General features: G+C 34.2%; 1 protein-coding gene across 1 annotated transcript; it reads right to left on the reverse strand.

Annotated features, from left to right (window-relative positions):
- Window positions 1-5,396: 5,396 nt before the first annotated feature.
- LOC141322306 (intermembrane lipid transfer protein VPS13A-like) lies at window positions 5,397-20,884 on the reverse strand. The gene is made up of 10 exons (XM_073833421.1): window positions 20,794-20,884; window positions 20,465-20,628; window positions 18,515-18,560; window positions 18,283-18,406; window positions 18,070-18,184; window positions 12,428-12,513; window positions 8,860-8,983; window positions 6,864-6,938; window positions 6,078-6,121; window positions 5,397-5,883 (listed from the first exon to the last, which is right to left on the reverse strand). The coding sequence occupies exons 1-10, from the start codon at window positions 20,882-20,884 to the stop codon at window positions 5,823-5,825; spliced, it is 930 nt and encodes a 309-aa protein (XP_073689522.1). The 3' UTR covers window positions 5,397-5,822.
- Between the last annotated feature and the right edge of the window lie 829 nt (window positions 20,885-21,713).

The following is a 21,713-nucleotide window of genomic DNA, read 5'->3' on the forward strand; positions in this document are numbered from 1 at the left end:
CAATGATTTATTCTTTTTCAGGCCCCAAAAATGATACCAAGTCAGCCCAGGAGTTTATTCTTAAGATGTACCAAGAGCAAAACGACGACAAAGACAAAACCATCTACTCTCACTTCACTTGTGCCACGGACACGGAGAACATCCGCTTGATCTTCGCCGCTGTGAAAGACACCATCCTCAGACACAATCTCAAAGAGTTCAACCTGGTTTAAAATCAAACCTGGTTGAGTAGATTTAGCTCTCACGCTAGCTTAACATTGTTCTATCGTTGACTAAGGACTTATCCAGTCAAGTTTAGATCCTCTAATAGATGGATAGGTTTTATCGACAACAGATGTTGGCATTTTGTTCTTTATGTGAGTAGAGTTTACAAAGGATGCTATAGGAGATTTTAAGGCACATGTAAAAATGTTTTTTCTGATGTAATAGATCAAAGTCTTCAAGACTCCTTGAAGAGTTTAAAAGCAAAAAATATGAAGTTTACAGATTAACTTTAAAAATTTATTCTGGATTTGAAACAAACAAACATGCTCTTATGTAGTTTTAACGCAATTTGTAGAAACTAAAGGTATGAATTTAATTCAGATATTTTTATTTTAATATTATTTCTCAATGTAAAAATTATTTACTAGACATTTTAAACATTCATGTGGTGTTGTAGTGTCAATTTGTACATTGTAAATTATATTTATCATTTTAAACATGCTTTTTCTATTAAGAAAATTCAGTCACAAGGCAAGTTTTCACCCTGAATTCAGTCAGTTTCATTATTTTACCTCAGTTGGTTACAGGTTCAAGCTGTAGTGAATACCTGAAGTGCCTTTAAACTGTAATGTCTGTATCTGCTTTGATAATATTTATTAAACAAGGATATATAGCTATTTGTTGTCACTCATTCAAATTTGAATAAAACCAAAATTCAAATTACACTTATTAAATGTTCATAATTGAACATAAGTAATTGATGCAATACATGTTCATGCTTTTCTTTGCCATGAAATGAATGGGAGTATGCAGTTGCATGTAGGGAAAAATGCACATTTTTTTCCCAGCAATCATATTTGTTTGAGTCAACTTGATTAGTTTTTATTCCTTTAAGTTAACGATGAAGGAATAATTCACCCAAAAATTAAAATCTGCTGTAAATTAACTCACCCTTACAGGGATAGTTCACCCAAAAATTCATATTTGATGTGTATCTGCTTACCCCCAGGGCATCCAAGATGTAGGTGACTTTTCTTCAGTAGAACACAAACGAAGCATAACGGCAGTCAATGGGATCCACGGCTTTGAGAGTCAAAAAAAAAAAAAAAAAACATTCACAGACAAACCCAATTTAAACCCTGTGGCTCTTGGTGATACACTGAGGTCTTAAGACACCATTGGTCTGTGCAAGAAACTGAACAGTATTTAGATCATTTTTTAACTCTGGTCGATGGCAACATCCAGCTGTCAGCCAGTGCTTGACAAAGAGCAAAAAACCATAACTTCAGTGACTCAAAAGTTGGGACTCCTTGAAAAGTCAACACTCCTGGATGAGGAGTTTTTAATAGGTTGCAACAATCAGGATAAACACAAGGAATTACCATTTTGAGTAGCCATAGTACCCACAATCTCTCTGCACTGTGTAAACAATGAGCAACAGTTTGGCAAGGCAAAACGCGTAAAGGCAGATAAGGCATCATTGACGTATTTTCGCGTGTCTTTTTTACGGCGTTTGTAATCACAACAGTGTATTTTGCGGCGCCAATACTGTGTATTTAACGCGTTAAATACGTATTTATTAATCTATAGCGTAAATCTTACCCTTTTGGCTTGCCATAAGTGACAAACAATTTGGCTGTCCACACCTGACGCGACGCAACAGCGAGACGTGACAGAATCACACCTGCAGTATAAGTGCACTGCACTCCTACAGACAAGTTTATAATCTAATTCATAAATATTAAACATTTTTAACATTATTAAAACTACCTACTGTGACTGATACCATCTTTGTTCTGGAATATGCTCGTTGGTCTCCAGTTTTAACGTACATGTATTTTCAAGATCTAAGGTAAGCTATCTACTTTTAGCACGGCTATAAATGTAACACAGTTTGATATTTAAACTCTCATTAGACATCTTTAACATTGAATAAAACACATAATAAGCACCTGAGATGTATCGTCACGAGCCACAGGGTGTAATTTGGATTTGTCTGTGCATGTTTTGTTTTACTTTTAAGAGTTTGGTGCCCATCCACTCCCATTATAGGACTGGACCGCTTTGAGTTAAAAATCTTCGTTTGTGTTCTGCTGAAGAAACAAAGTCACCTACATCTTGGATGCCCTGGGGGTAAGCAGATAAACATCACACTTTCATTTTTGGGTGAACTATCCCTTTAACCCTTGGAAAAACACATGCATCATTTTCATGTCCACAGTAAACATAAGTGTAAGATATTTAGGCCACTTTGCCATTGCAATCACTTAAATAAAATGAATGAATTTATCCTCCTCACTACCAGGAAAAAATGTTTTTTGAGATTTTAGTATTTTTTTCATGACATTACATTGTTTAGAGTGTAAAAAAATAAATGCAAAAATACAATTTTTGAAAAATTATATTTTATTCATGTAATGCTATGTCCGCTGTAGAGGACATCGGGACTTTCAAAAATCTCTTTTTTTTTTTTTTAAATAAAAAGACATGAATAGACATAAAAGGCAAAAACAGTCCAATTTTTTTTTTATCACAAATCAATTTTTATTTTTCATACCAAACTATATAAAGATGATTCTCAACATTTTTAAGATATATGCAAAATGTGTGTAAAATGGCCATGAACAAGTTTTCCCATTATAAACAATGTATCTATAAACTGTGTATAATTTGCATATTAATGTGTTGTTGGGGCAACATATAATGAACAAATAAGTGTAATAATGAGAGCAATGATTGGCAAGATTTTCATAGTAATATCTAATATTTCATATTAATATTGAAATATAATTTCTTTCCCTATTCACTTGATGTGTTTCCCAAAATTTGTAATAAACATGCACCAAGTCCTGGTGTCCTCTACAGTGGACGTGCATGAAATTAAAGTCCTGTTTCATAACAGAAAGTTCTATTTTAAATTGAAACCCCATAACATTTTCATGAGATGTTGTTTTATGAGAAACAATGTGACAATTATTCAGATTTAAATGATCATTACAAAATATTACCATATTATGACATTATAATTAATATCAGCCAATTTAAAGACCAAGGAGAGGGAGTGGTCATGGTGAAACGTCCAATCATTTGATATCTCTGAAAAGCCCTGAATGTGCTCTGTACAGAACATCCAGACTTAAAACTCTGACATGTAAGGTCTCAGAGAAATCGCTAATAACTTTTGTCCTCTACAGAGGACAAAACTCCATTGCTGGTAGTCAGGAGGATATAGCTGCACATTCAAAATTTTGCCCGTTATAGCGCCAAAACCCCTTCACTCACAAGTCATCACATCTCACCAACATAAAAAAAATGGTAAATTGATTGACAGGTCTCTGTTGTTAAGGAAGAATGAGTTGACTGCACTACACATTATTTTACTGTGATACTTTGAACTCTATTATATTAAAATAGACTGAGATAAAAGCGAAGACAAAAAGCAGCTGATTGGGCGACTTTTAATTTTTTAAAAGCAGCCCAAATTTTGTCGACCCACCCAATGCGTTATTCTCCGGTCCAAGCCAATCAAAAGAAGCCCAATTGGGCGCCAACCCGCCCAACCTGGCAACACTGGTTCCAGCCGCGACTTTGCGGAAATAGAAACCATTTCTAAAATAGAAATTTCGCATGTCGCCGTCGTGGTTAGTTAGGACAAAAACCCAGATTAACATGGAAAAGATACTTTTTAGCACGTCACGGCATCACATGTAGTTAGGACACAGTGTAATAAGTAGAAAAATTAATTTCATTGTTAGTTTTCAGTCTGAGCTGTATCTCTTCTAGCCACATCCAAGTTGGACATTGCGGTGGATCCGAGGTAAAAAAGATCTAAATACTGTTCAGTTTCTTGCACAGACCGATTGTTTTGGTGTCTTAAGACCCTCAATGTATCGTCACAAGCCGCAGGGTTTAATTTGGTCTTGTCTGTGTGGTTTTTTTTACTCTCAAAGATTTGGTAACCATTGACTGCCATTATATGACTGACAGACTGCAACAGTTTGAGTTAAAAATCATTGTTTGTGTTCTACTGAAGAAACAAAGTCACCTACATCTTGGATGCTCTGGGGGTAAGCAGATAAACTTAACTTAAACTTTAATTTTTGGGTGAACTATGCTTTTTATTGCATCCAAGAGTTTGTTTCATGTGAACCTATTTGGAGAAATGTAGTATTTTATCACTTGTTCACTAACAGATCCATTGCAGTGAATGGGTGCCATCAGAATGAGAGTCCAAACAGCTGATAAAAACATCACAATAATACACAAAAGATGGAGTTTTTCACTGGAGGAAGCATTATTATGAATTCATATTTTGACCAGACGCTACAGTTTAAAGTAAAAACATCATGATGGATTTGTTTCTTACAAACATACAGCTTTTCAGCTTCACAAGATGTTAACTGATGGACTGAAGTGCTGTGGATTATTGTGATGTTTTTATCAGCTGTTTGGACTCTCATTGTGACGGCACCCATTCCATTGAACAAGTGGTGCAATGGTACCCTGGAAATCCCGAGGTCTCGCGAGAGCACAATTTGAATCGTCTCTGCAAGACACTGGCATCGAGCAATGATGCATGTTACTGCATTACGTAAGCAGTTGTGGGAACCAATCAAATCGGTGTATCTGATGTAGGCGGGACAGAGGCGAGCTAAGCTGATGACGACAGCGCTGCGACGTCCGGAATCATTTAGTAAACAGATGAGCACTAGTTGTTTGAAACTGCTTTGGCCGCTACAATGAACGAGTTAGACTTGGCTTTTCATATAAAAGAGGAACAGAAAACCGCACTCAAATCGTTCCTTTGCAAGAAGGACGTTTTTGCTGTTTTGCCGACTGGATACGGCAAGAGTTTAATCTATCAGTTAGCTCCGCTGGTAGCTAGCTAAGCATATGGGGTTTAGTGAAAACTTAATGATTGGTCGTGGTGTTATCCAATTGCGTGCAGTGAGAGTATCAAATGCATGCTTGGTGCCGCCCCTCCAGTTAGACACTTTTCATTGCTCGATGCCAGACCCTTAATCTTAATAGATTAGGGTCTGGATTCTTCCAGGCTAGTGCACTGGTACATTAATCCAAAACTTGTCCCTCTGAAGAAACAAACTCATCTTAATCTTGGATGAGCTAAGAGTGAGTACATTTTCCAGGTTGCCCAAGAGTGACATCAGGGTCAATAAAAGAGGTCATTTTTGATTTCACACATCTTTAATGTCAATTCATTGACATTCATTAAGAAAACGGACATGTGTAGCTTTACTGAAAAGCTAAATAATAAACATTTGCATATTTGTGTTACAGTATGTTACAGTTTTTCAATAACGCAGTGTGGCTGCATAGAGACATAAAGCAGTCAAAAAGCATTAACTGTTGAGTATTAAGACGAGCTATAATTAATTAAATAGACATTTCATGCAAAGCCACTTATTAAAAAAATATCCCTGCTCTCCTATACATACAATACCAGATTCCCATTTTCAAACAGTCCTGGTCACTTGTGTTTAAATGCAACACGCATTCCCACATGTAAAGACAAATAAAATACATACAGTGTATTGGTCTTTATTACGGTGATTTGTTTATAAAATGACACCTTGATTTACACTTTAGTGTGGCTTTAGTTAGGAGACATGTTTCGAGTCGTTGTTCTGCATGTAGAGGCACATTGTAAAGACTTGAGATCTAAATGAGACGGCGAGAGGGGAAAGAAAGGTACAGTGTCATGTAAACCAAACACAAACACAGTCTAACAGTCACTACCGGCGTGGTATTCAGTGTTCAGTGAATGACTGTTGCATTGTGGGTATAATGTGAAGTGGCACACTGCAAAAGCAGCATAAAGGCACACAGCAGCATGTCGTTTTAACTATCCTTACTTCGGCAGACTTTCCCTGGCATCTTCAAGCTTGGCAAGAACCCACTGAGAACGACAGAAATGCATGATTAGGTACAAACCTTTACAGGCTATTTTATCGACACTTAAATGTGGTAAACTAAACATCTAACTCTCAAAGAGATATTTTATGCAAAAATGAAAATTACCCCATGATTTACTCATCCTAGGTGTATATGACTTTCTTTTTTCATACGTATACAATCAGAGTAATATTAAAAAAGGCCTGGCTCTTCCAAGCTTTAGAATGGCAGTGAATGGCTGTTGAGATTTGAAGTCCAATGAAGTGCGTCCATTCAACATAAAAAGTGCTCCGCATCAGCTCCAGGGAGTTAATAAAAGCCTTCTGAAGTGAATCAATGTGTTTGTGTGAGAAAAATGCCTACTCTCTTATGAATGCACGTAAAACAGTTGGCGAAAGCTAGAGATTATAGTTGGTAAAGTTTTAAATATAGATATTTTTCTTGCACAAACACATCGATTCACTTCAGAAGGCCTTTATTAAGCACTTTTTATGATGGATAGATGCATTTTACTGGACTTCAAAATCTCAACAGCCATTCACCACCATTATAAATCTTGGTGAAGCCAGGACATTTTTATTATAACTCTGACTATGTTTGTCTAAAAAAAGGAAAGTCATATACACCTAGAACGGGTTGATGAATTCATCCATTTTCGGCCTAAACAATCATTGTGCTCCTTGTTACAAAACGTTAAGATAACAGTTCAAGAATTTGTTTCCAGCAGCAAAAACGTGCGACTGTACCTTTGCTAGTTCTGGAGTTTTGAAATTGATGATCTTCCCAAACTCTTTGGCATGAAATACTGATTTGACTCGCTCCTGTCAAAATCAGAAGAACATAAAGATATTTTCATGATAAGAAAAGGAATCCTTGTTCAAGAGGAATTTTTATTTGGATCAAACATGTCAGGAAATGTTATTATTAGGAATTCAAGCATGTAGTGCTGAAACTCTATTGTAATTGTTAGAATAGCCAAGAATCAGCAATCTCCATGTAAAACTGATCATGCAGACCAAACTGTAAGTTGTAGAGACTTCAAACTTGGAGGGATGGTAGTACTCACACTGTCTACAAAGTCACCAAGACTCACCCCAATTGGGCCTGACGGGGGTACTTCAGCGATCAAAAGTATGAAATTGCTCATAACTCAAGTCCCTTATGTCGTTGGAATCCCTAGCGAAATGTTTTAGTATTTAGCATTTTTGAAAAACCTACTTTTGCAAACTAGTCCTAGGTTCTTTGCCTGATTGGAACCAAACCAGTGGTTCCAATCTCTATAAGGAGATTTGCGTATCTCAAAACACCATGGTCGTCACAGGCCAATGAAGTCTGAGCACCTATTAGACAAGGATAATGAAGGTGGATTGGAAAGAAACTCGGTGGGCCTGCTTGACTCATGACCCTGAGAGTTTGTGACAAATTTGAAAGGAATCAACCACTGGGGAATGATATAGTACTTTTCAAGGGCATAAACGATTGTATATTGCACTGCTTTTCACATATACGCACAATATTCATATCATATGATAGACCTCATCATTTCGAACAACTTTGCCTCCAGAACCACTGCTGTCAATCAAATAATTTGTTAAATGATTGAGAAAATGTATAAAACCTACATCTGCAAACTAGTTTTAGATTTTTCACTCAATCTGAAAAAAAAAAAAAAAAACACTGCTGTACAATTCTCTGTACTCTCTAGGTCAATAATTATCAAAAATGTTTAAATTGACCCTTTGGGAATCTATAACAGGGTTGTTTAAAGAAGGTGCCTGTCCAAAAATACGCAAAAGCCTATAAAGCTTTAACGAAAGCTCAAAACTTCACAAAACCTTGTAAGCACATGCGACAGGTGATTCTAAGCAAGCATGCAAACTTTTAGGGAGACTGGACCACAGCTGGTCTTAGCTTGACTTAGGTGGTTACAGGCTTGCTAAATAATATGTAAATGTATTTTTTCATATGTGATCCTGGACCACAAAACTAGTCATAAGGGTTTTTTTTTTTTTTGAAAACCATACATCCATTGATAGGACAGTATTTAGCTGAGATACAACTATTTCAAAATCTGAATTCAGAGGGTGCCAAAGAAATATTGAGAAAATCGCCTTTGAAGTTGTCCAAATGAAGTTATCATCAATGCATATTACTAATCAAAAATTAGGTTTTGATACATTTATGATAGGAAATTTACAAAATATCTTTATGGAACATGAAAACAGTCTTTACTTACTTTACCTAACCCTAACAATGATTTATGGCACTAAAGAAAGATTATTTTGACCCATACAATGTATTTTTGGCTATTGCTACAAATATTCTCAAGCTGCTTCAGACTGGTTACATATGTGCTTAAATGCCTTAAAGCCCTTGAACCCTTGTAATCGCTGCTTGAATATTTGGTTTACATTTTTAATGCTCAGTCCTCACCTACATGGCCTTGCTTATATCATTAGAAATAAAAGTCCTTTCAGATGTGAAGAAACAGTTAATGAATGATTATGTAAGAACAAACAGTAATGCAAGTTAACTACTTGGGTTAAGTTTTAGGGTTAGGTTTAGTACTTAATTATAGTGTAAGTACATACTATATACATGAACAACAGGACTATAAAAATACAGTGCTAAACATAAACATTTAGCGTAACAGACACAAGAGTAGTAGTGACATTTATTAAGTAAATAAACCAGTTGGATTTAGATTTAATGTTGTTGATAAATGCACATAAAATGACGTACCTTTGCTTCTATGCGCAGTCTCCTGCCCTCCACAATCATGGGTGCTTTAGTAAACTCATCAAACAGATACTGCCACTCGCACGTCAGCTGCCCAAATGTGCCCTTAGTCACAAAAAATATCCCCCTGAAAGAGGAAAAAAATAAAAAATAAGTAAAATCCCACAAACATTGAAAGCTGTAAAGCTTTAATTAAATAAAAAGGGCGGTAAATACTGTAGCACATAACTTGATTTAATAGAGTAGGACAAATATGGGCCATTCAACAGATATGATGCAAACTGCTGTCCCACAACCAAAAAACACATTTAAAACATTTAAGTATTCAAATCTTACACTAGGATCACTAAGATCCTTCTATTATCTATTGAAACCCACAATAATATAAAAAATATCAGTAAGCTTAATATATATACAGTGCCTTGCAAAAGTATTCATACCCCTTCATTTTTTTCCACATTTTTGTTTTGTTGCAGCATTATGTTAAACTGCTTTAAATTACTTTTTTCCCACATCGATCTACATCTTACGGAGCCCCTAAGGGGACGTGGAGCAAAAATTAAATAAAGTTTAGTTTCGCGTGCTCACGTGAAACTATCGCGTGCGCACGTGAAACTTATAGTTTCGCGTGAGCACGTGAAACTATCGCGTACGCACATGAAAGTTTCACGTGAGCACATGAAACTAAACTTTAAAAAAAATTCTGTACATGAAGGTTTTCGCGTGAGCACATGAAAGTTTCAAGTGAGCACATGAAACTAAACTTTAGATTTTTTTTACTCTGACGTCCCCTTAGGGGCTCCGTAACATCTCATACACCATAATGACAAAGCACAAAACAGGTTTGTAACATCTTTGCAAATTTATTAGAAATAAAAAAACTGAAAAGATCTCATTGCATAAGTATTCATACCAAATTTCCAACTTTAGCTCAGGAGCATTCATATTGCTTAAAACAGTTAAACTGTGGCAAATTCATTTGAATGACTGATTTAGAAAGGCACACACCTCTCAGAAAAAGGTCTAACAGCAAAGAATGGCAGATAATTGCCAAATGCAGATGTGCAAAGCTTGTCATATCAGACCCAAAAACACTTGAGGCTGTAAAGGTGCTTCAACTATGTACTGAGTTAAGGGTATGAATACTTATGCAATGTACTTATTTCAGTGTTTTATTTTTAATAAATTTGTAAAATTTGCAAATCTGGTTTTTGCTTTGTCATTATTATGGTGTATGGAGTGTAGATTGATGTGGGGTAAACTAATTTAAAGCTGTTTAACATAAAGCTGCAACAAAACAAAATGTGGGGAAAAAAATGAAGGGGTATGAATACTTTTGCAAGGCACTGTAAAATCATCATGTAGTAGGCACTTTCAATTGGGAGGTGGCTGTCCCGAACCCTAATCCCTAAATTTAAAAAATGATAGGTAATGATAAGTGATAATGATAAGTAATTTTTATATTTAAAAAAAATATTGTTTCTAATCTTTTTAAATTATGAAACTTTACATTATGTAAAAAATGTGTCCTGCTTTTTCATGTCACTACTGAAACAGTGTATGTTTTAGTACATTGGCTAAGACTGATTTTAAGCACACCCCTATATTTATGATCAGGAAATATTCATGTGTCCCTATCTCTGATAGCTACATGGTGAGAAGATAGGCCCCATCATTTTGAGGTAAATGTGTTCAAAATTATGAAAAACCTGTGTAACTTTAAGGAACATCACTAGAAAACACCTTTATTTATGTTTTAGTAATGTTTTAGTAGGTGGGTTCAAATTCTGTAATGTGATGGGGTCGCTACCAAAACATTACTGTCACCACCGAAAATGTGCAGTCATGACCAAAAATTGGATGTTTTGTCAAAAATAAAGTATACTTAATTAATGTTATGATTTTGGTTTGTATGTTGTATGTTCAAACTAATGAATCCTTAACTTTGAAAGCAGTATGATTTCAATTTTTGCCTTTTACAAAGAAAAATTGGATTCAAAATACAACAAATCTAAAAAAATTACATTTGAAATATTGTTACAAATGTAATTATGTATTTACCTCTAAAAAAACCAGCAAAAGCATATATTTACAATGCAGAAGCAAAATCTTAGGTCAATATAACCCTTATAATTAAATGATATATTACTTTATTTCAGTAGTGACAAATTTAGAGAAAGGACAAATATTCCAAAACTTTCTGAAAATACAGTGAGAATTAACTGCACAATTACAAGAAATGTGTACCTTGGATATTATACAATTTGCATACATACACATTTTTTGGAAGATATATTTTTTTTTCAAGACATTTCCAACTCTGACTTTGGACCAACTCTGTAGAATGGCTATTAGAAATGACATGTATTTGCTGTATTATCACTAGCCAAAACTGTTTGCTTAAGTAATCCTGAAACAGACACACAATTTGGTGCAATATGAGAAAAATGTATGTTACTAAAAACTAAAAAAAAATACCCTGATTTCTGGCCCAATTTACACTCTGGATGAGCTGACACTAGCTCCCAGAAGTGGTGTATGATCGGCAGAGATTTTCAGCTTCAACTTCAAACAAGTTTGATACTTTGATTTGATTTTAAACTACATTTTTTAATTTGTCATGTCTCCTAGCAATGAATCACTTGAAAGTCTGTTATAGTTTGTTATATAGTGTACAATATATGTATATTCTGTACAAACAATGTATGTTTTTTAGGGCTGGGACACGATTAATCGCGATTAATCGCATCCAAAATAAAAGTTTATGTTAACATACTAAATGTGTGTTTACTGTGTATATTTATTATGTATATATAAATACACACACATACATGTAAAGCCTTTAAAAAATACTTATATGTGTGGATAGTTATATTTGTATTTAATTTAGATTATATATAGAATTATAAATATTTTATTTCTTTTAATTTAATTTTTATTTTCAGTTTTCTTTAATATACATGTTTGTGTGTGTATTTATACATACATTATATATACACACAGTAAACACACATTTAGTATGTTAACATAAACTTTTATTTTGGATGCGATTAATCGCGATTAATCGTGTCCCAGCCCTAATGTTTTTCTGTAACATTTATAAAGTCAGAAAAGCTGCTTAGTCATTAAAAGTCATGTATGTATAGTTTAGCCTTTAATAAGTTTAATAAATGGGTATAGGGAAAGTTTTATGTGCCTAAGTTTAATATATGGGTTTAGGGGCGCATTGACATTCCCCAATAAGCAATGCTTGTTTAAGCAGTCACAATTTTTTGTTAAGTAAAATAATTTTTTTTTACTAAAAACTGTATGCTTGCTTGTACTGAATTTAGCTCATAAGATGCAAATAAACATGGCTATTTTTATTATTTAAAGGTTTAAATGGCTAAAATATTAAGATATACACCACCCCTTCAAACAAATTCATCGGCCAAAAGGTTTGAAGCAAATCAGCAGTGACATGCTTAATGCTACTGTACTTGTAAACGCTTACAACCAAAATTTCCCTTCATCTAAATGCGCTCATGTGGCATTGCCCATGCAAAATGACTGGTTTATATAATTCACCTACCTTTTAGTGATCATCAGGAAATCTGATTCGTTCACCTTAGCATGAGCAAAGTATCTGTACTTGGCAAACCGTCCGTTTTCAATATTCTACAAACCAAATGGAGAAACCCATTAATATTAACGAAAACATCAATTTAGCGAACTTCTACGATCAAATCTTTTCTGGCCTAAAATATGGATCTGAAAATGGTGATGGAGTGAGTATAATGACACAAACTGATGACAAAAGACACACAGCGGCAACAGAACTTCAAAATCAACTACTTATCTACATATACGTTGCACTAGTTTAAGCTAATTTAAACAATTTTAACAAAATGTAAAGTTACAAAATAGTAGTTCTAAAGCACTTTCACATTGCCTATAGATCTGACTGGTGTGTCTAAACGTGCTCCGGATGCAAGAATGCAAATTTCTCAAATTTCCCTAGTAAAAAGACTAGGGAAGAAAAGAATTTGATGCAAAACTTAAGCAAAGATTTAGTCACGACGTTTTTTAAAGAGGCTGAAGTCACCGTACACACCCCAGCTCCTTTGCAAAGTCTACCGTGTGTCTATAAATCAATGAAACGCGATGTCATTTGCAATGCATTGTTAGACTGATGGATGTGGAATGGGTTAATGATGAAAAAATGCACTTGGAAACAGACTTTATTGGGGGAAAATGACAAATGATGGGGTGAAACAAGAAATCAGAAGGGATAAAACCAAAATTAGATTCCTAATCATTTACATTTTAAATATATTCATTCCTTTATCAACTAGACCTGAAATACCTAATCATTGTAAATTATTATGGTTTTAGATGTCAATTACACAATCAACCTGAGCATTTATTGATAACCCTGAGAAAAGCACTTAAAAAGACAAATCATCCTCATCAGAGTCACTGCTATTCATCTGAGAGAGGGCCATTCTGATCTGTGAACATGACAAGAGAGGAGAGCTGCAGTCAGTGTGATGTTAATCTGAACACCAGGAAGGCCTGTGTACTACTCCAGAAATACTAAAACTACCAATAATAGTACATCTAAGCATCTGAACTAATGCTCGTAACTCCTGTAGTCACAAGCTACACACCACACCACAAAACCATGCATTTGTTAGGTGAATGTTGGGAATTACATAATTAGTCGTTTTACATAGTAAATTGCATAATAGTACTATGCGGACAACATATTTAGTTTAGTTTAATTTGATTAGATTTTAATGTAATATTTTATTGTTTTATATGACTGTTTTCACATTTTAGTTTACTAATATATATAATATTAGTAAACTAAATGATTTACTCACCCTCAAGCCATCCTAGGTGTGTATGACTTTCTTCATTTGGACAAATATTATCAGAGTTATATTACAAATTTTCTGGCTCTTTCACGCTTTATAATGGCAGTGAATGGCTGCTAAGATTTTGTAGTCCAAAAAAGTGCGTCCATCCATCATAAAAAGTGCTCCACACGGTTCCAAGGGCTTAATAAAGACCTTCTAAAGTGAATCGATGAGTTTAAGAAATATATATATATAAATAGAATATCCATATTTACAACTTTATAAACTGTAATCTCTAGCTTTCGCTTACTGTTGTATACACGTTCACAAGCAGAGGTGGGTAGTAACGAATTACATTTACTTCGTTACATTTACTTGAGTAAATTTTTGGTGTAACTAGTACTTTTAGAGTATATTTAAAGATGGGTACTTTTACTCTTACTCAAGTACATTTATAGTGAAAAAACTTTACTTTTACTTCGCCAAATTTGATGCCGTTCCTCCGTTACTGTCCTCAGAAACGTGTCGTTGGAATTTTCATTTCATGTCTGATAAAACTGCATTAATGCTGCTTTGTATACAGCTGTTACTATGGAAACTGTGATATTTCAGCGCTCCTAGAGCGCCCCCTCGTGACAGAGAATTAATTTTTCATTTCCAATACATTTTTTTTCAGCTGTTTATGGTCAAATGATTGCAATTATCGACCCATGTTTTTATGCAGCAAACACAGAGTTGTAAATGTAAAAAGTTAAGGTGCCTTCTAAAAATCTAAACAAGTACAGTAATATTTTAAATAAATATAATAAATTATATACTCAATTTATCCCTTTTAATGTTATAAAGGATGAAATGCATTGTGTAACATATTTTGTTTTTGTGTGAAACTGTATATGAATTTTAAATCATGCCATTTTATGGCTTAATATTCCACTTCACATTGTCCAATCCCATTACTGTTTATTTTAGTTTCGCAGATCTTAAAAAGGGTTATGAATTGCTTTAAATTAATATAAAAATTTTTTTACAGATACACTAAATGAAATAAATATAATGAAATAAAATTACTTCCTTGATATTTGTTTACATTTGTGTATTAAAAACATTTTTAATTAGACTCCTATCTGATTTTCTATATTTAAAAAAAGTTTTTTTTTTATTTAGGCTAGTTAAATTAATTTTCGGCTACCAAAATCTGAAGAGTACCTGTCCGAAGGGCTACCAGAAATTTTGGGAGCCCTGTATATATATATATATAAACACCTTACTTCAGCCTATGTTTTCAAGGAGAGGTGTGCGGAAGCTTTCCAAACAGTTTGAAATTCAGGGTCTTCACTTCATATCAAGAAATAACTAGTAACTAGCTACTTGAGTACTTTTTCCATCGGATACTTTTTTACTCTTACTCAAGTAACTATTAAGATTGTTACTTTTACTCTTACTTGAGTAAATATTTCCATAAGTACTTGTACTTTTACTTGAGTACAGATTTTGGGTACTCTACCCACCTCTGTTCACAAGAGAGAGGTGTTCCAGCAGATGAAGTAGGATGTAGGCATAGTGTAAGCTCCTATGAGAATATGCTAGTCTTGCAAGAACCAAGTTTTGATTACAGCAAAGAAAAAACAGTGTCCTCTTAGCTTATATCGAAATCCTCAAACTTTTTTCTTCACAAATCCTCATTTTGTACCAACATCGTCCACTAGAACGCCACTCTCTGCGTGTACGACAGTTAGCGGTAGAGATTACAGTTTATAAAGTTTTAATTTTGCATATTTTTCTTACACAAATGCATCAGTTCACTTCAGAAGGTCTTTATTAACCCTCTGGAGCCGTGTGGAGTACTGTTTATGATGGATGGATGCACTTTTTTGGACTTCAAAATCTCAGCAGCCATTCACTGCCATTTTAAAGCTTGAAAGAGACAGAACATTTTTAATGTAACGCTGATTATTTTCGTCTGAATGAAGAAAGTCATATACACCTAGGATGGCTTAAGGGTGAGTAAATCATGAAGTAATTTTTATTTTTGGGTGAACTATTCCTTTAATTATATTTTTATGATGGATGGATGCACTTAATTGGATCCCATTTACTGCCATTACAAAGCCTGGAAGAGCTGGGCCATTTTTTTTTAATATAGGGTATGATGGGGCTAAAGGTGCCCTGAGGTGAAAGGCGTCTTTGATATTATTTTTCTCTAAACCACTAGATGGCAAAAAACGTGCCGTAGCACTTTCCAAAACATCTGCTTTTCAAGAAACACGTGATATTGTTTGATCCTTGATGCGATCGCGGGCAGCAGCGCAAAGTCGATTCAGTGCTTACTTGATCTAATATTGATGTTTTTAAAAATGCTGTAGATTTAAGTAGCAAATGAGAATTGCTAAAATTCTTGAATATATCTTGAGACAAATGTCTTCTTAATGATTTTTTTGAGATAATTAAAGCAACAGTTTTTAAATAACAAAAGAATGTAAAAGTATGGCATTTGGGGTAAAAAGCACCCCTGCTGTTGGGGCTAAAAGGCACAGAAATTAACATGGTAATTAATAGAAAGCTGACTTTTCTATTTGTTGACATGATATTGTTAGATTCAGATGGTAAACATCATATATTATGTTGGGTGACCATCTTAAAGTTAATCATGTTTAGAATGAAATCATCGTTTTTAAAAACATGCTATTAATCATATCATGTAATAAAATAATCTGTTGTTACTACTGTAAATCTATATTAAACTACTATGGGATCTCCTTCAGTGCTTTCAGAATCTTTACATTTTAAAATTATTATTATTTTTCTTTATTTTAACATATTTTAAATGACAGTATATTTACTGAACAAAAAATATTTATTTGATCAAAATAAGCAGAAAATTGTAAAAACTTTGCTAAAGTGATTGTTTTGAAAACTAATTAACATTATTAATAAAAAAAAAGTGTTAGTATCAATACTGTGTGCCTTTTACCCCATGCTGGTGAGCCTTTTACCCTGGGTGTGGGGCCCCCCTTGTCACCTCATACATTTATTAGATTTTTGTATGATTTATTTTTAGACAAAACTTGTTGCTCTATAAATGTTAATACAAACGTGTATATTTTTCTGCAATCATACACTTTGGGCACACTGAAAAGCACATTTTTTTCTAAAATGTTAAATGTTTTTTCTTAGCCCCGTTGTGCCCTAACTCTGATTGTATTCTTCTGAAAGAAGAAAGTCATAGATCTATTCATAGGATGGCTTGAGGCTTAGTTTTCATTTTTTAGGTGAACTATCTCTTTAGGTTTCAACTTTCAATTTTCAATTGTTCAGCGTGTAATAATTTAAAATAGTAACACCTTCATATCTGATGATACAATTTTAAACCCGTAGCCCTTGTTGGTCTTTTTTGGTTCCTATTATGTTTTGGACCCTTGGCTGTAATGCTTCTCATCTAGTTTAACCAGCAAGACTTCCAGTTCACCAGAGGTTGACCAGCTTCACCGTCTAGACACATTCTAAGCCACAATCTAGACTAGCATCAAACCAGCATAAACCAGCCGGGACAAGCATGGAAATTCATGTTGGTCTAAACTGGTTATGGAATGACAACAGCAGGTGTTTAAGATAATGGCATAAAATTTTGAAGCAAGAAACAACTGGGTAGCTGACAGATTTTTTTTATACGTTTCCATCTAAGTGCATTATTAAAAATGATTTGTATTATTTTTAATCCGTAGTGAAACATTAAATGAAAACTGTCAAAAATGAGCATTAAGACATTTATAAAGTTTCTATTTTGAATAAATGCTGCTATATTACATTTATCAGATAATCCTGAAAGAAAATATATCATAGTTTCCACAGATATATGTACCTGCATAACTGTTTCAGTATTGATAATAATAAAATTCATCATATTAGAATGATTTCTGAAGAATCATGTGACACAGAAGAGCAATGATGCTGACATTTCAGCTTTGCATCACATGTAAAAAATACATTTTGAAGTATAATAAAATAGACAACAGTTATTTTGTAAAAATCTGTTAAATTGTAATAATTTTGCACAATATTACAGTTTTTACTGTATTTATTATGGTGAGCATAAGCGGCTTATGACTCCAAATATTTCAACAGTAGTTTATATCTTTCAGTAGTTTATCTGATTTACCATTTTCAGTCAGTATTTTTTATTATTATTCTATTTTTTGTTGTTTTAAACTGTACTATAGGACACTGTTGAACATACCAGGTCAACTACCCATTTTCATTGCCTATTATCTTGGCCATTCTTATCATTTTTCGTCAAAATGTTTTTCTTTTAATGCAACGCCACTATCTTGAACACCAGGAGTGTGATGGCAGGAAGTGAAGTGTCATGCGTCACCTGCAGCATCTGGCTGCCTAAGCCCTCTCTCTCCTTATAGGGCCGGATGACTCCATCCTCATGGATGAAACGAGGAGGACGTAAACTCTCCACATCCTGACACGTCTCCGCAGCTCTGCATTCAAATCATGGCAGAAAACACATCACAATCACTGAGCAACAAAGACTCTTTCCAAAACATTTACACACAGATACACAGATATAGTCAGAGACCTTTTGATGCCCTGGAAGGTGCTGCTGGCCATGTCAATGATGCCCCCTGTTGGTCTGGTCAGAGCTCCGACCAAACCCTTGCCCATTCCCTTAAAGAAACCCGCCGCTCCTTCCTTCTGGGCTCCTATAACAACACACACTCATGAGATGTCTATTACACTGAACACAAAGGTAAGCTGTGTTTTCAACAATTAAATGTCCGATAAAAGCGCAGTTGAGCAGCAGTTTGTACCTTTAATGGGTTTAGTCACAATGCCCGTGATGCCGCTCACAAACCCCTGTGTGATAAAAAAGGAGTTCATATTTAAAAGACTGACTTTTTATTTTGAAGCAAAATATGCAGTGTAGAGTTATCGGATGGCAATTTAACCATTCGAATAAATAAGGTTTCCATTGATGTACGGTTTGTAAGAATAGGACAATATTTGGCCCGAGATACAGCTATTTGAAAATCTGGGATCTGAGGGTGCAAAAACATACAAAAATAAAAAATAAAAATATGGAGAAAGTTGCTGTTAAATTTGTCCAATTGAAGATCTTAGCATTGCATATTACTAATCAAAAATTAAGTTTTGATATATTTATGGTAGGAATTTTACAAAATATCTTCATGGAACATGATCTTTACTTAATGATTTGGCATAAAAGAAAAATTGATCATTTTGATTCATACAATTTAGTGTTGGCTATTGCTACAAGTATACCCCTACTACTTAAGACTGGTTTTGTGGACCAGGGTCACATATGCTGATCAATTAACTGAATTAACCATAAGTAATCACATTATTAAGACATTATTGTGGCAGACATGTGAAGCACTGAATAGACAATACAAAATGTGGCTTTAGAAGTCAATGTACAGTTTTTTGGTAGCATATAATTGCTCCAATGGTGGGAATTTACTCACTCTCATGTCATTTAAAACCAGTTTTACTTCTCTTCTGTGCATGATGAAAAAAGATATTCTGAAGAATGTCAGCAATTAAACCATTTCGGTTCCCATTACTTCCATTATATGGGCAAAAAAATACAATGGAAGTCAGTGGGAACCAAAACTCTTGTGTTACCAAAATATCTTCATTACTAATGCATAAAGTTTACATACGCCTGGGAGAATGTGCAAAATGTTAATTATTTTACCAAAATAAGAGAGATCATACAAAATGCATGTTATTTTTTTTTTATTTAGTACTGACCTGAATAAGATATTTAGCAAGATAAAAGATGTTTAAATATAGTCCACAAGAGAAAATAATAGTTGAAAATATAAAAATAACCCCATTCAAAAGTTTACAAACACTTACATACACTTGTTTTGTTTTTTTAGTGATAGTTGTTCATGAGTTTGTTCTGAACAGTTAAACTGCCTGCTGTTCTTCAGAAAAATCCTTCAGATCCCACAAATTCTTTAGCCTTTTTTGTGTATTTTAACTATTTCCTGTATGATTTTGAGATCCATCTTTTCACACTGAGGACAACTGAGGGACTCATATGCAACTATTACAGAAGGTTCAAACGCTCACTGATGCTCCAGAAGGTAAAAACACGCATTAAGAGCCAGGGGGTGAAAACTTTTGAACAGAAGAGAGATGTGTACATTTTTCTTATTTTGCCAAAATATCATTTTTATTTTTATTTTTTTCATTTAGTACTGCACTTCAGAAGCTACAGAAGACAAAATATGTTAAATTTATCCTGATCTTCAAATTCAAAAAGTTTTCACCCCCAGCTCTTAATGCATGGTTTTCCCTTCTGGAGCATCAGTGAGTGTTTGAACCTTCTGTAATAGTTGCATATGTGTCCCTCAGTTGTCCTCAGTGTGAAAGGATGGATCTCAAAATCATTCATTCATTGTTGAAAAGGGTTTAAATACACAAAAATGCAGGAAAACCAAAGAATTTGTGAGACCTGAAGGAATTTTAGAAGAACAGCAGTCAGTTTAACTGTTCAGGACATGTAAACATCTTTTATGTGAGAACTTCATGTAAACATCTTTTATGTGAGATATCTTTTTCAGGTCAGTACTAAATAAACAATAAAATGCATTTTGTATGATCCCTTTTATTCAGGTAAAATGATTATCATTTTGCAGATTCTGAAAAGGAGATGTAAACTTTAGACCTCAACTAAATGATGACAAAATGTTGATATTTAGGTGAACCATTAAAATATGTTAACTCACAGAAACGAGTCCTTTTCCTCCTCGTGTCAGGCCTTCTCTCAGTCCACTGGGCTGCTTATTCATGGCCTCGCGTCTCTTCTGCTGATACTCCTCATCCATGGTCATGGCAGCCACACCTTTAGCCATCGCTCCCGTGATCCGAGACGCTGCTCCAGCCAGACCGCCTGAGAGGACAAGAGATATATGGTCAGAATTTGAGTTGAACAAGACAAACTCGATATGAACCTTGCGTGACAACTTTCGGTTTCCTTTAAGAGCAGAGTTCATAACTGCATTGATGACTCACATTATTAGTGTATTAATAAATATAGCAAAAAGAGAGTACATACCCACAGCTCCTCCAACCAGAGCCTTCACACCAAGTGCCATCCCCTCCATAAACTCCTCTGGTCCCTGTATGGCACCCTGACAAACCAACATTCAGTGTTATTGATATCACTATTCATTTTTTTATTAAATATTATTATTTTTTTATTTTAAATATTTATTTTGTATTGTCTGTTTTCATTGTGATTTCAGTTAAGGTTTTAGTCATTTATTTGTGCATTCTGGTTATTTAAAAAAAAAATGTAATATGTCTATATTTTTTAATCATTTTTATTTACATTTTAGTTTTACTTACTAAGTGAAAATGAGCAATTATGCTTTGGCAACCAGCTAAAATAAAATGTGACCCTAGATCGCAAAACCAGTCATAAAAATGCTTTCCATTAATGTATGTTTTGTTACGATATTTGGCCGAGATACAACTATTTGAATATCTGGAATCTGAGGGTGCAAAAAAAATAAAATAAATAAATATTGAGAAAATCGCCTTTAAAGTTGTCCCAATGAAGTTCTTAGTAATGCAGATTACTAATCAAAAGTTAAGTTTTGATATATTTACTATAGTAATTTAATAGTAAATTTGCAAAATATCTTCATGGAACATGATCTTTGCTTAAAGGATAACTATTGCCAAAATGCAACCTGGGCTGTTTTTTTTTACTGTAAACGAGATAAACATGTATCTAAAAGCATAATTACGACAAACGAGCCGTTTTTGAGATTGACCGTGATTTCGTTTTGTTTTCAATGGCCGGTGAATGGGAGTACTAATAACTTTGAGCGAATCAAAATCGATATTTTTACAACACTAAGAAGGCTCGACACACCATGAAACTTTGCTCGAAGTATCGCCTGAGTCTCTACACATGAACTCGAGCATTGAGAACATTGTTTGTGTACACAGAGTTTACTAAAAAGAAAG

The sequence above is a fragment of the Garra rufa genome, chromosome 1, assembly GCF_049309525.1.
Source record: "Garra rufa chromosome 1, GarRuf1.0, whole genome shotgun sequence".
In the NCBI taxonomy this organism is placed as follows: Eukaryota; Metazoa; Chordata; class Actinopteri; order Cypriniformes; family Cyprinidae; genus Garra; species Garra rufa.

Excerpts from the sequence above, each read along its gene's own strand:
- LOC141322306 (XM_073833421.1), bottom strand. The coding sequence starts at position 20,884 with ATGTTGGTTTGTCAGGGTGCCATACAGGGACCAGAGGAGTTTATGGAG. Across the intron at positions 18,561-20,464 it reads GAGGAAAAGGACTCGTTTCT|GGGTTTGTGAGCGGCATCAC; the intron begins GTGAGTTAACAT and ends TTTATCACACAG. Across the intron at positions 6,122-6,863 it reads AAACTCCAGAACTAGCAAAG|TGGGTTCTTGCCAAGCTTGA; the intron begins GTACAGTCGCAC and ends TGTCGTTCTCAG.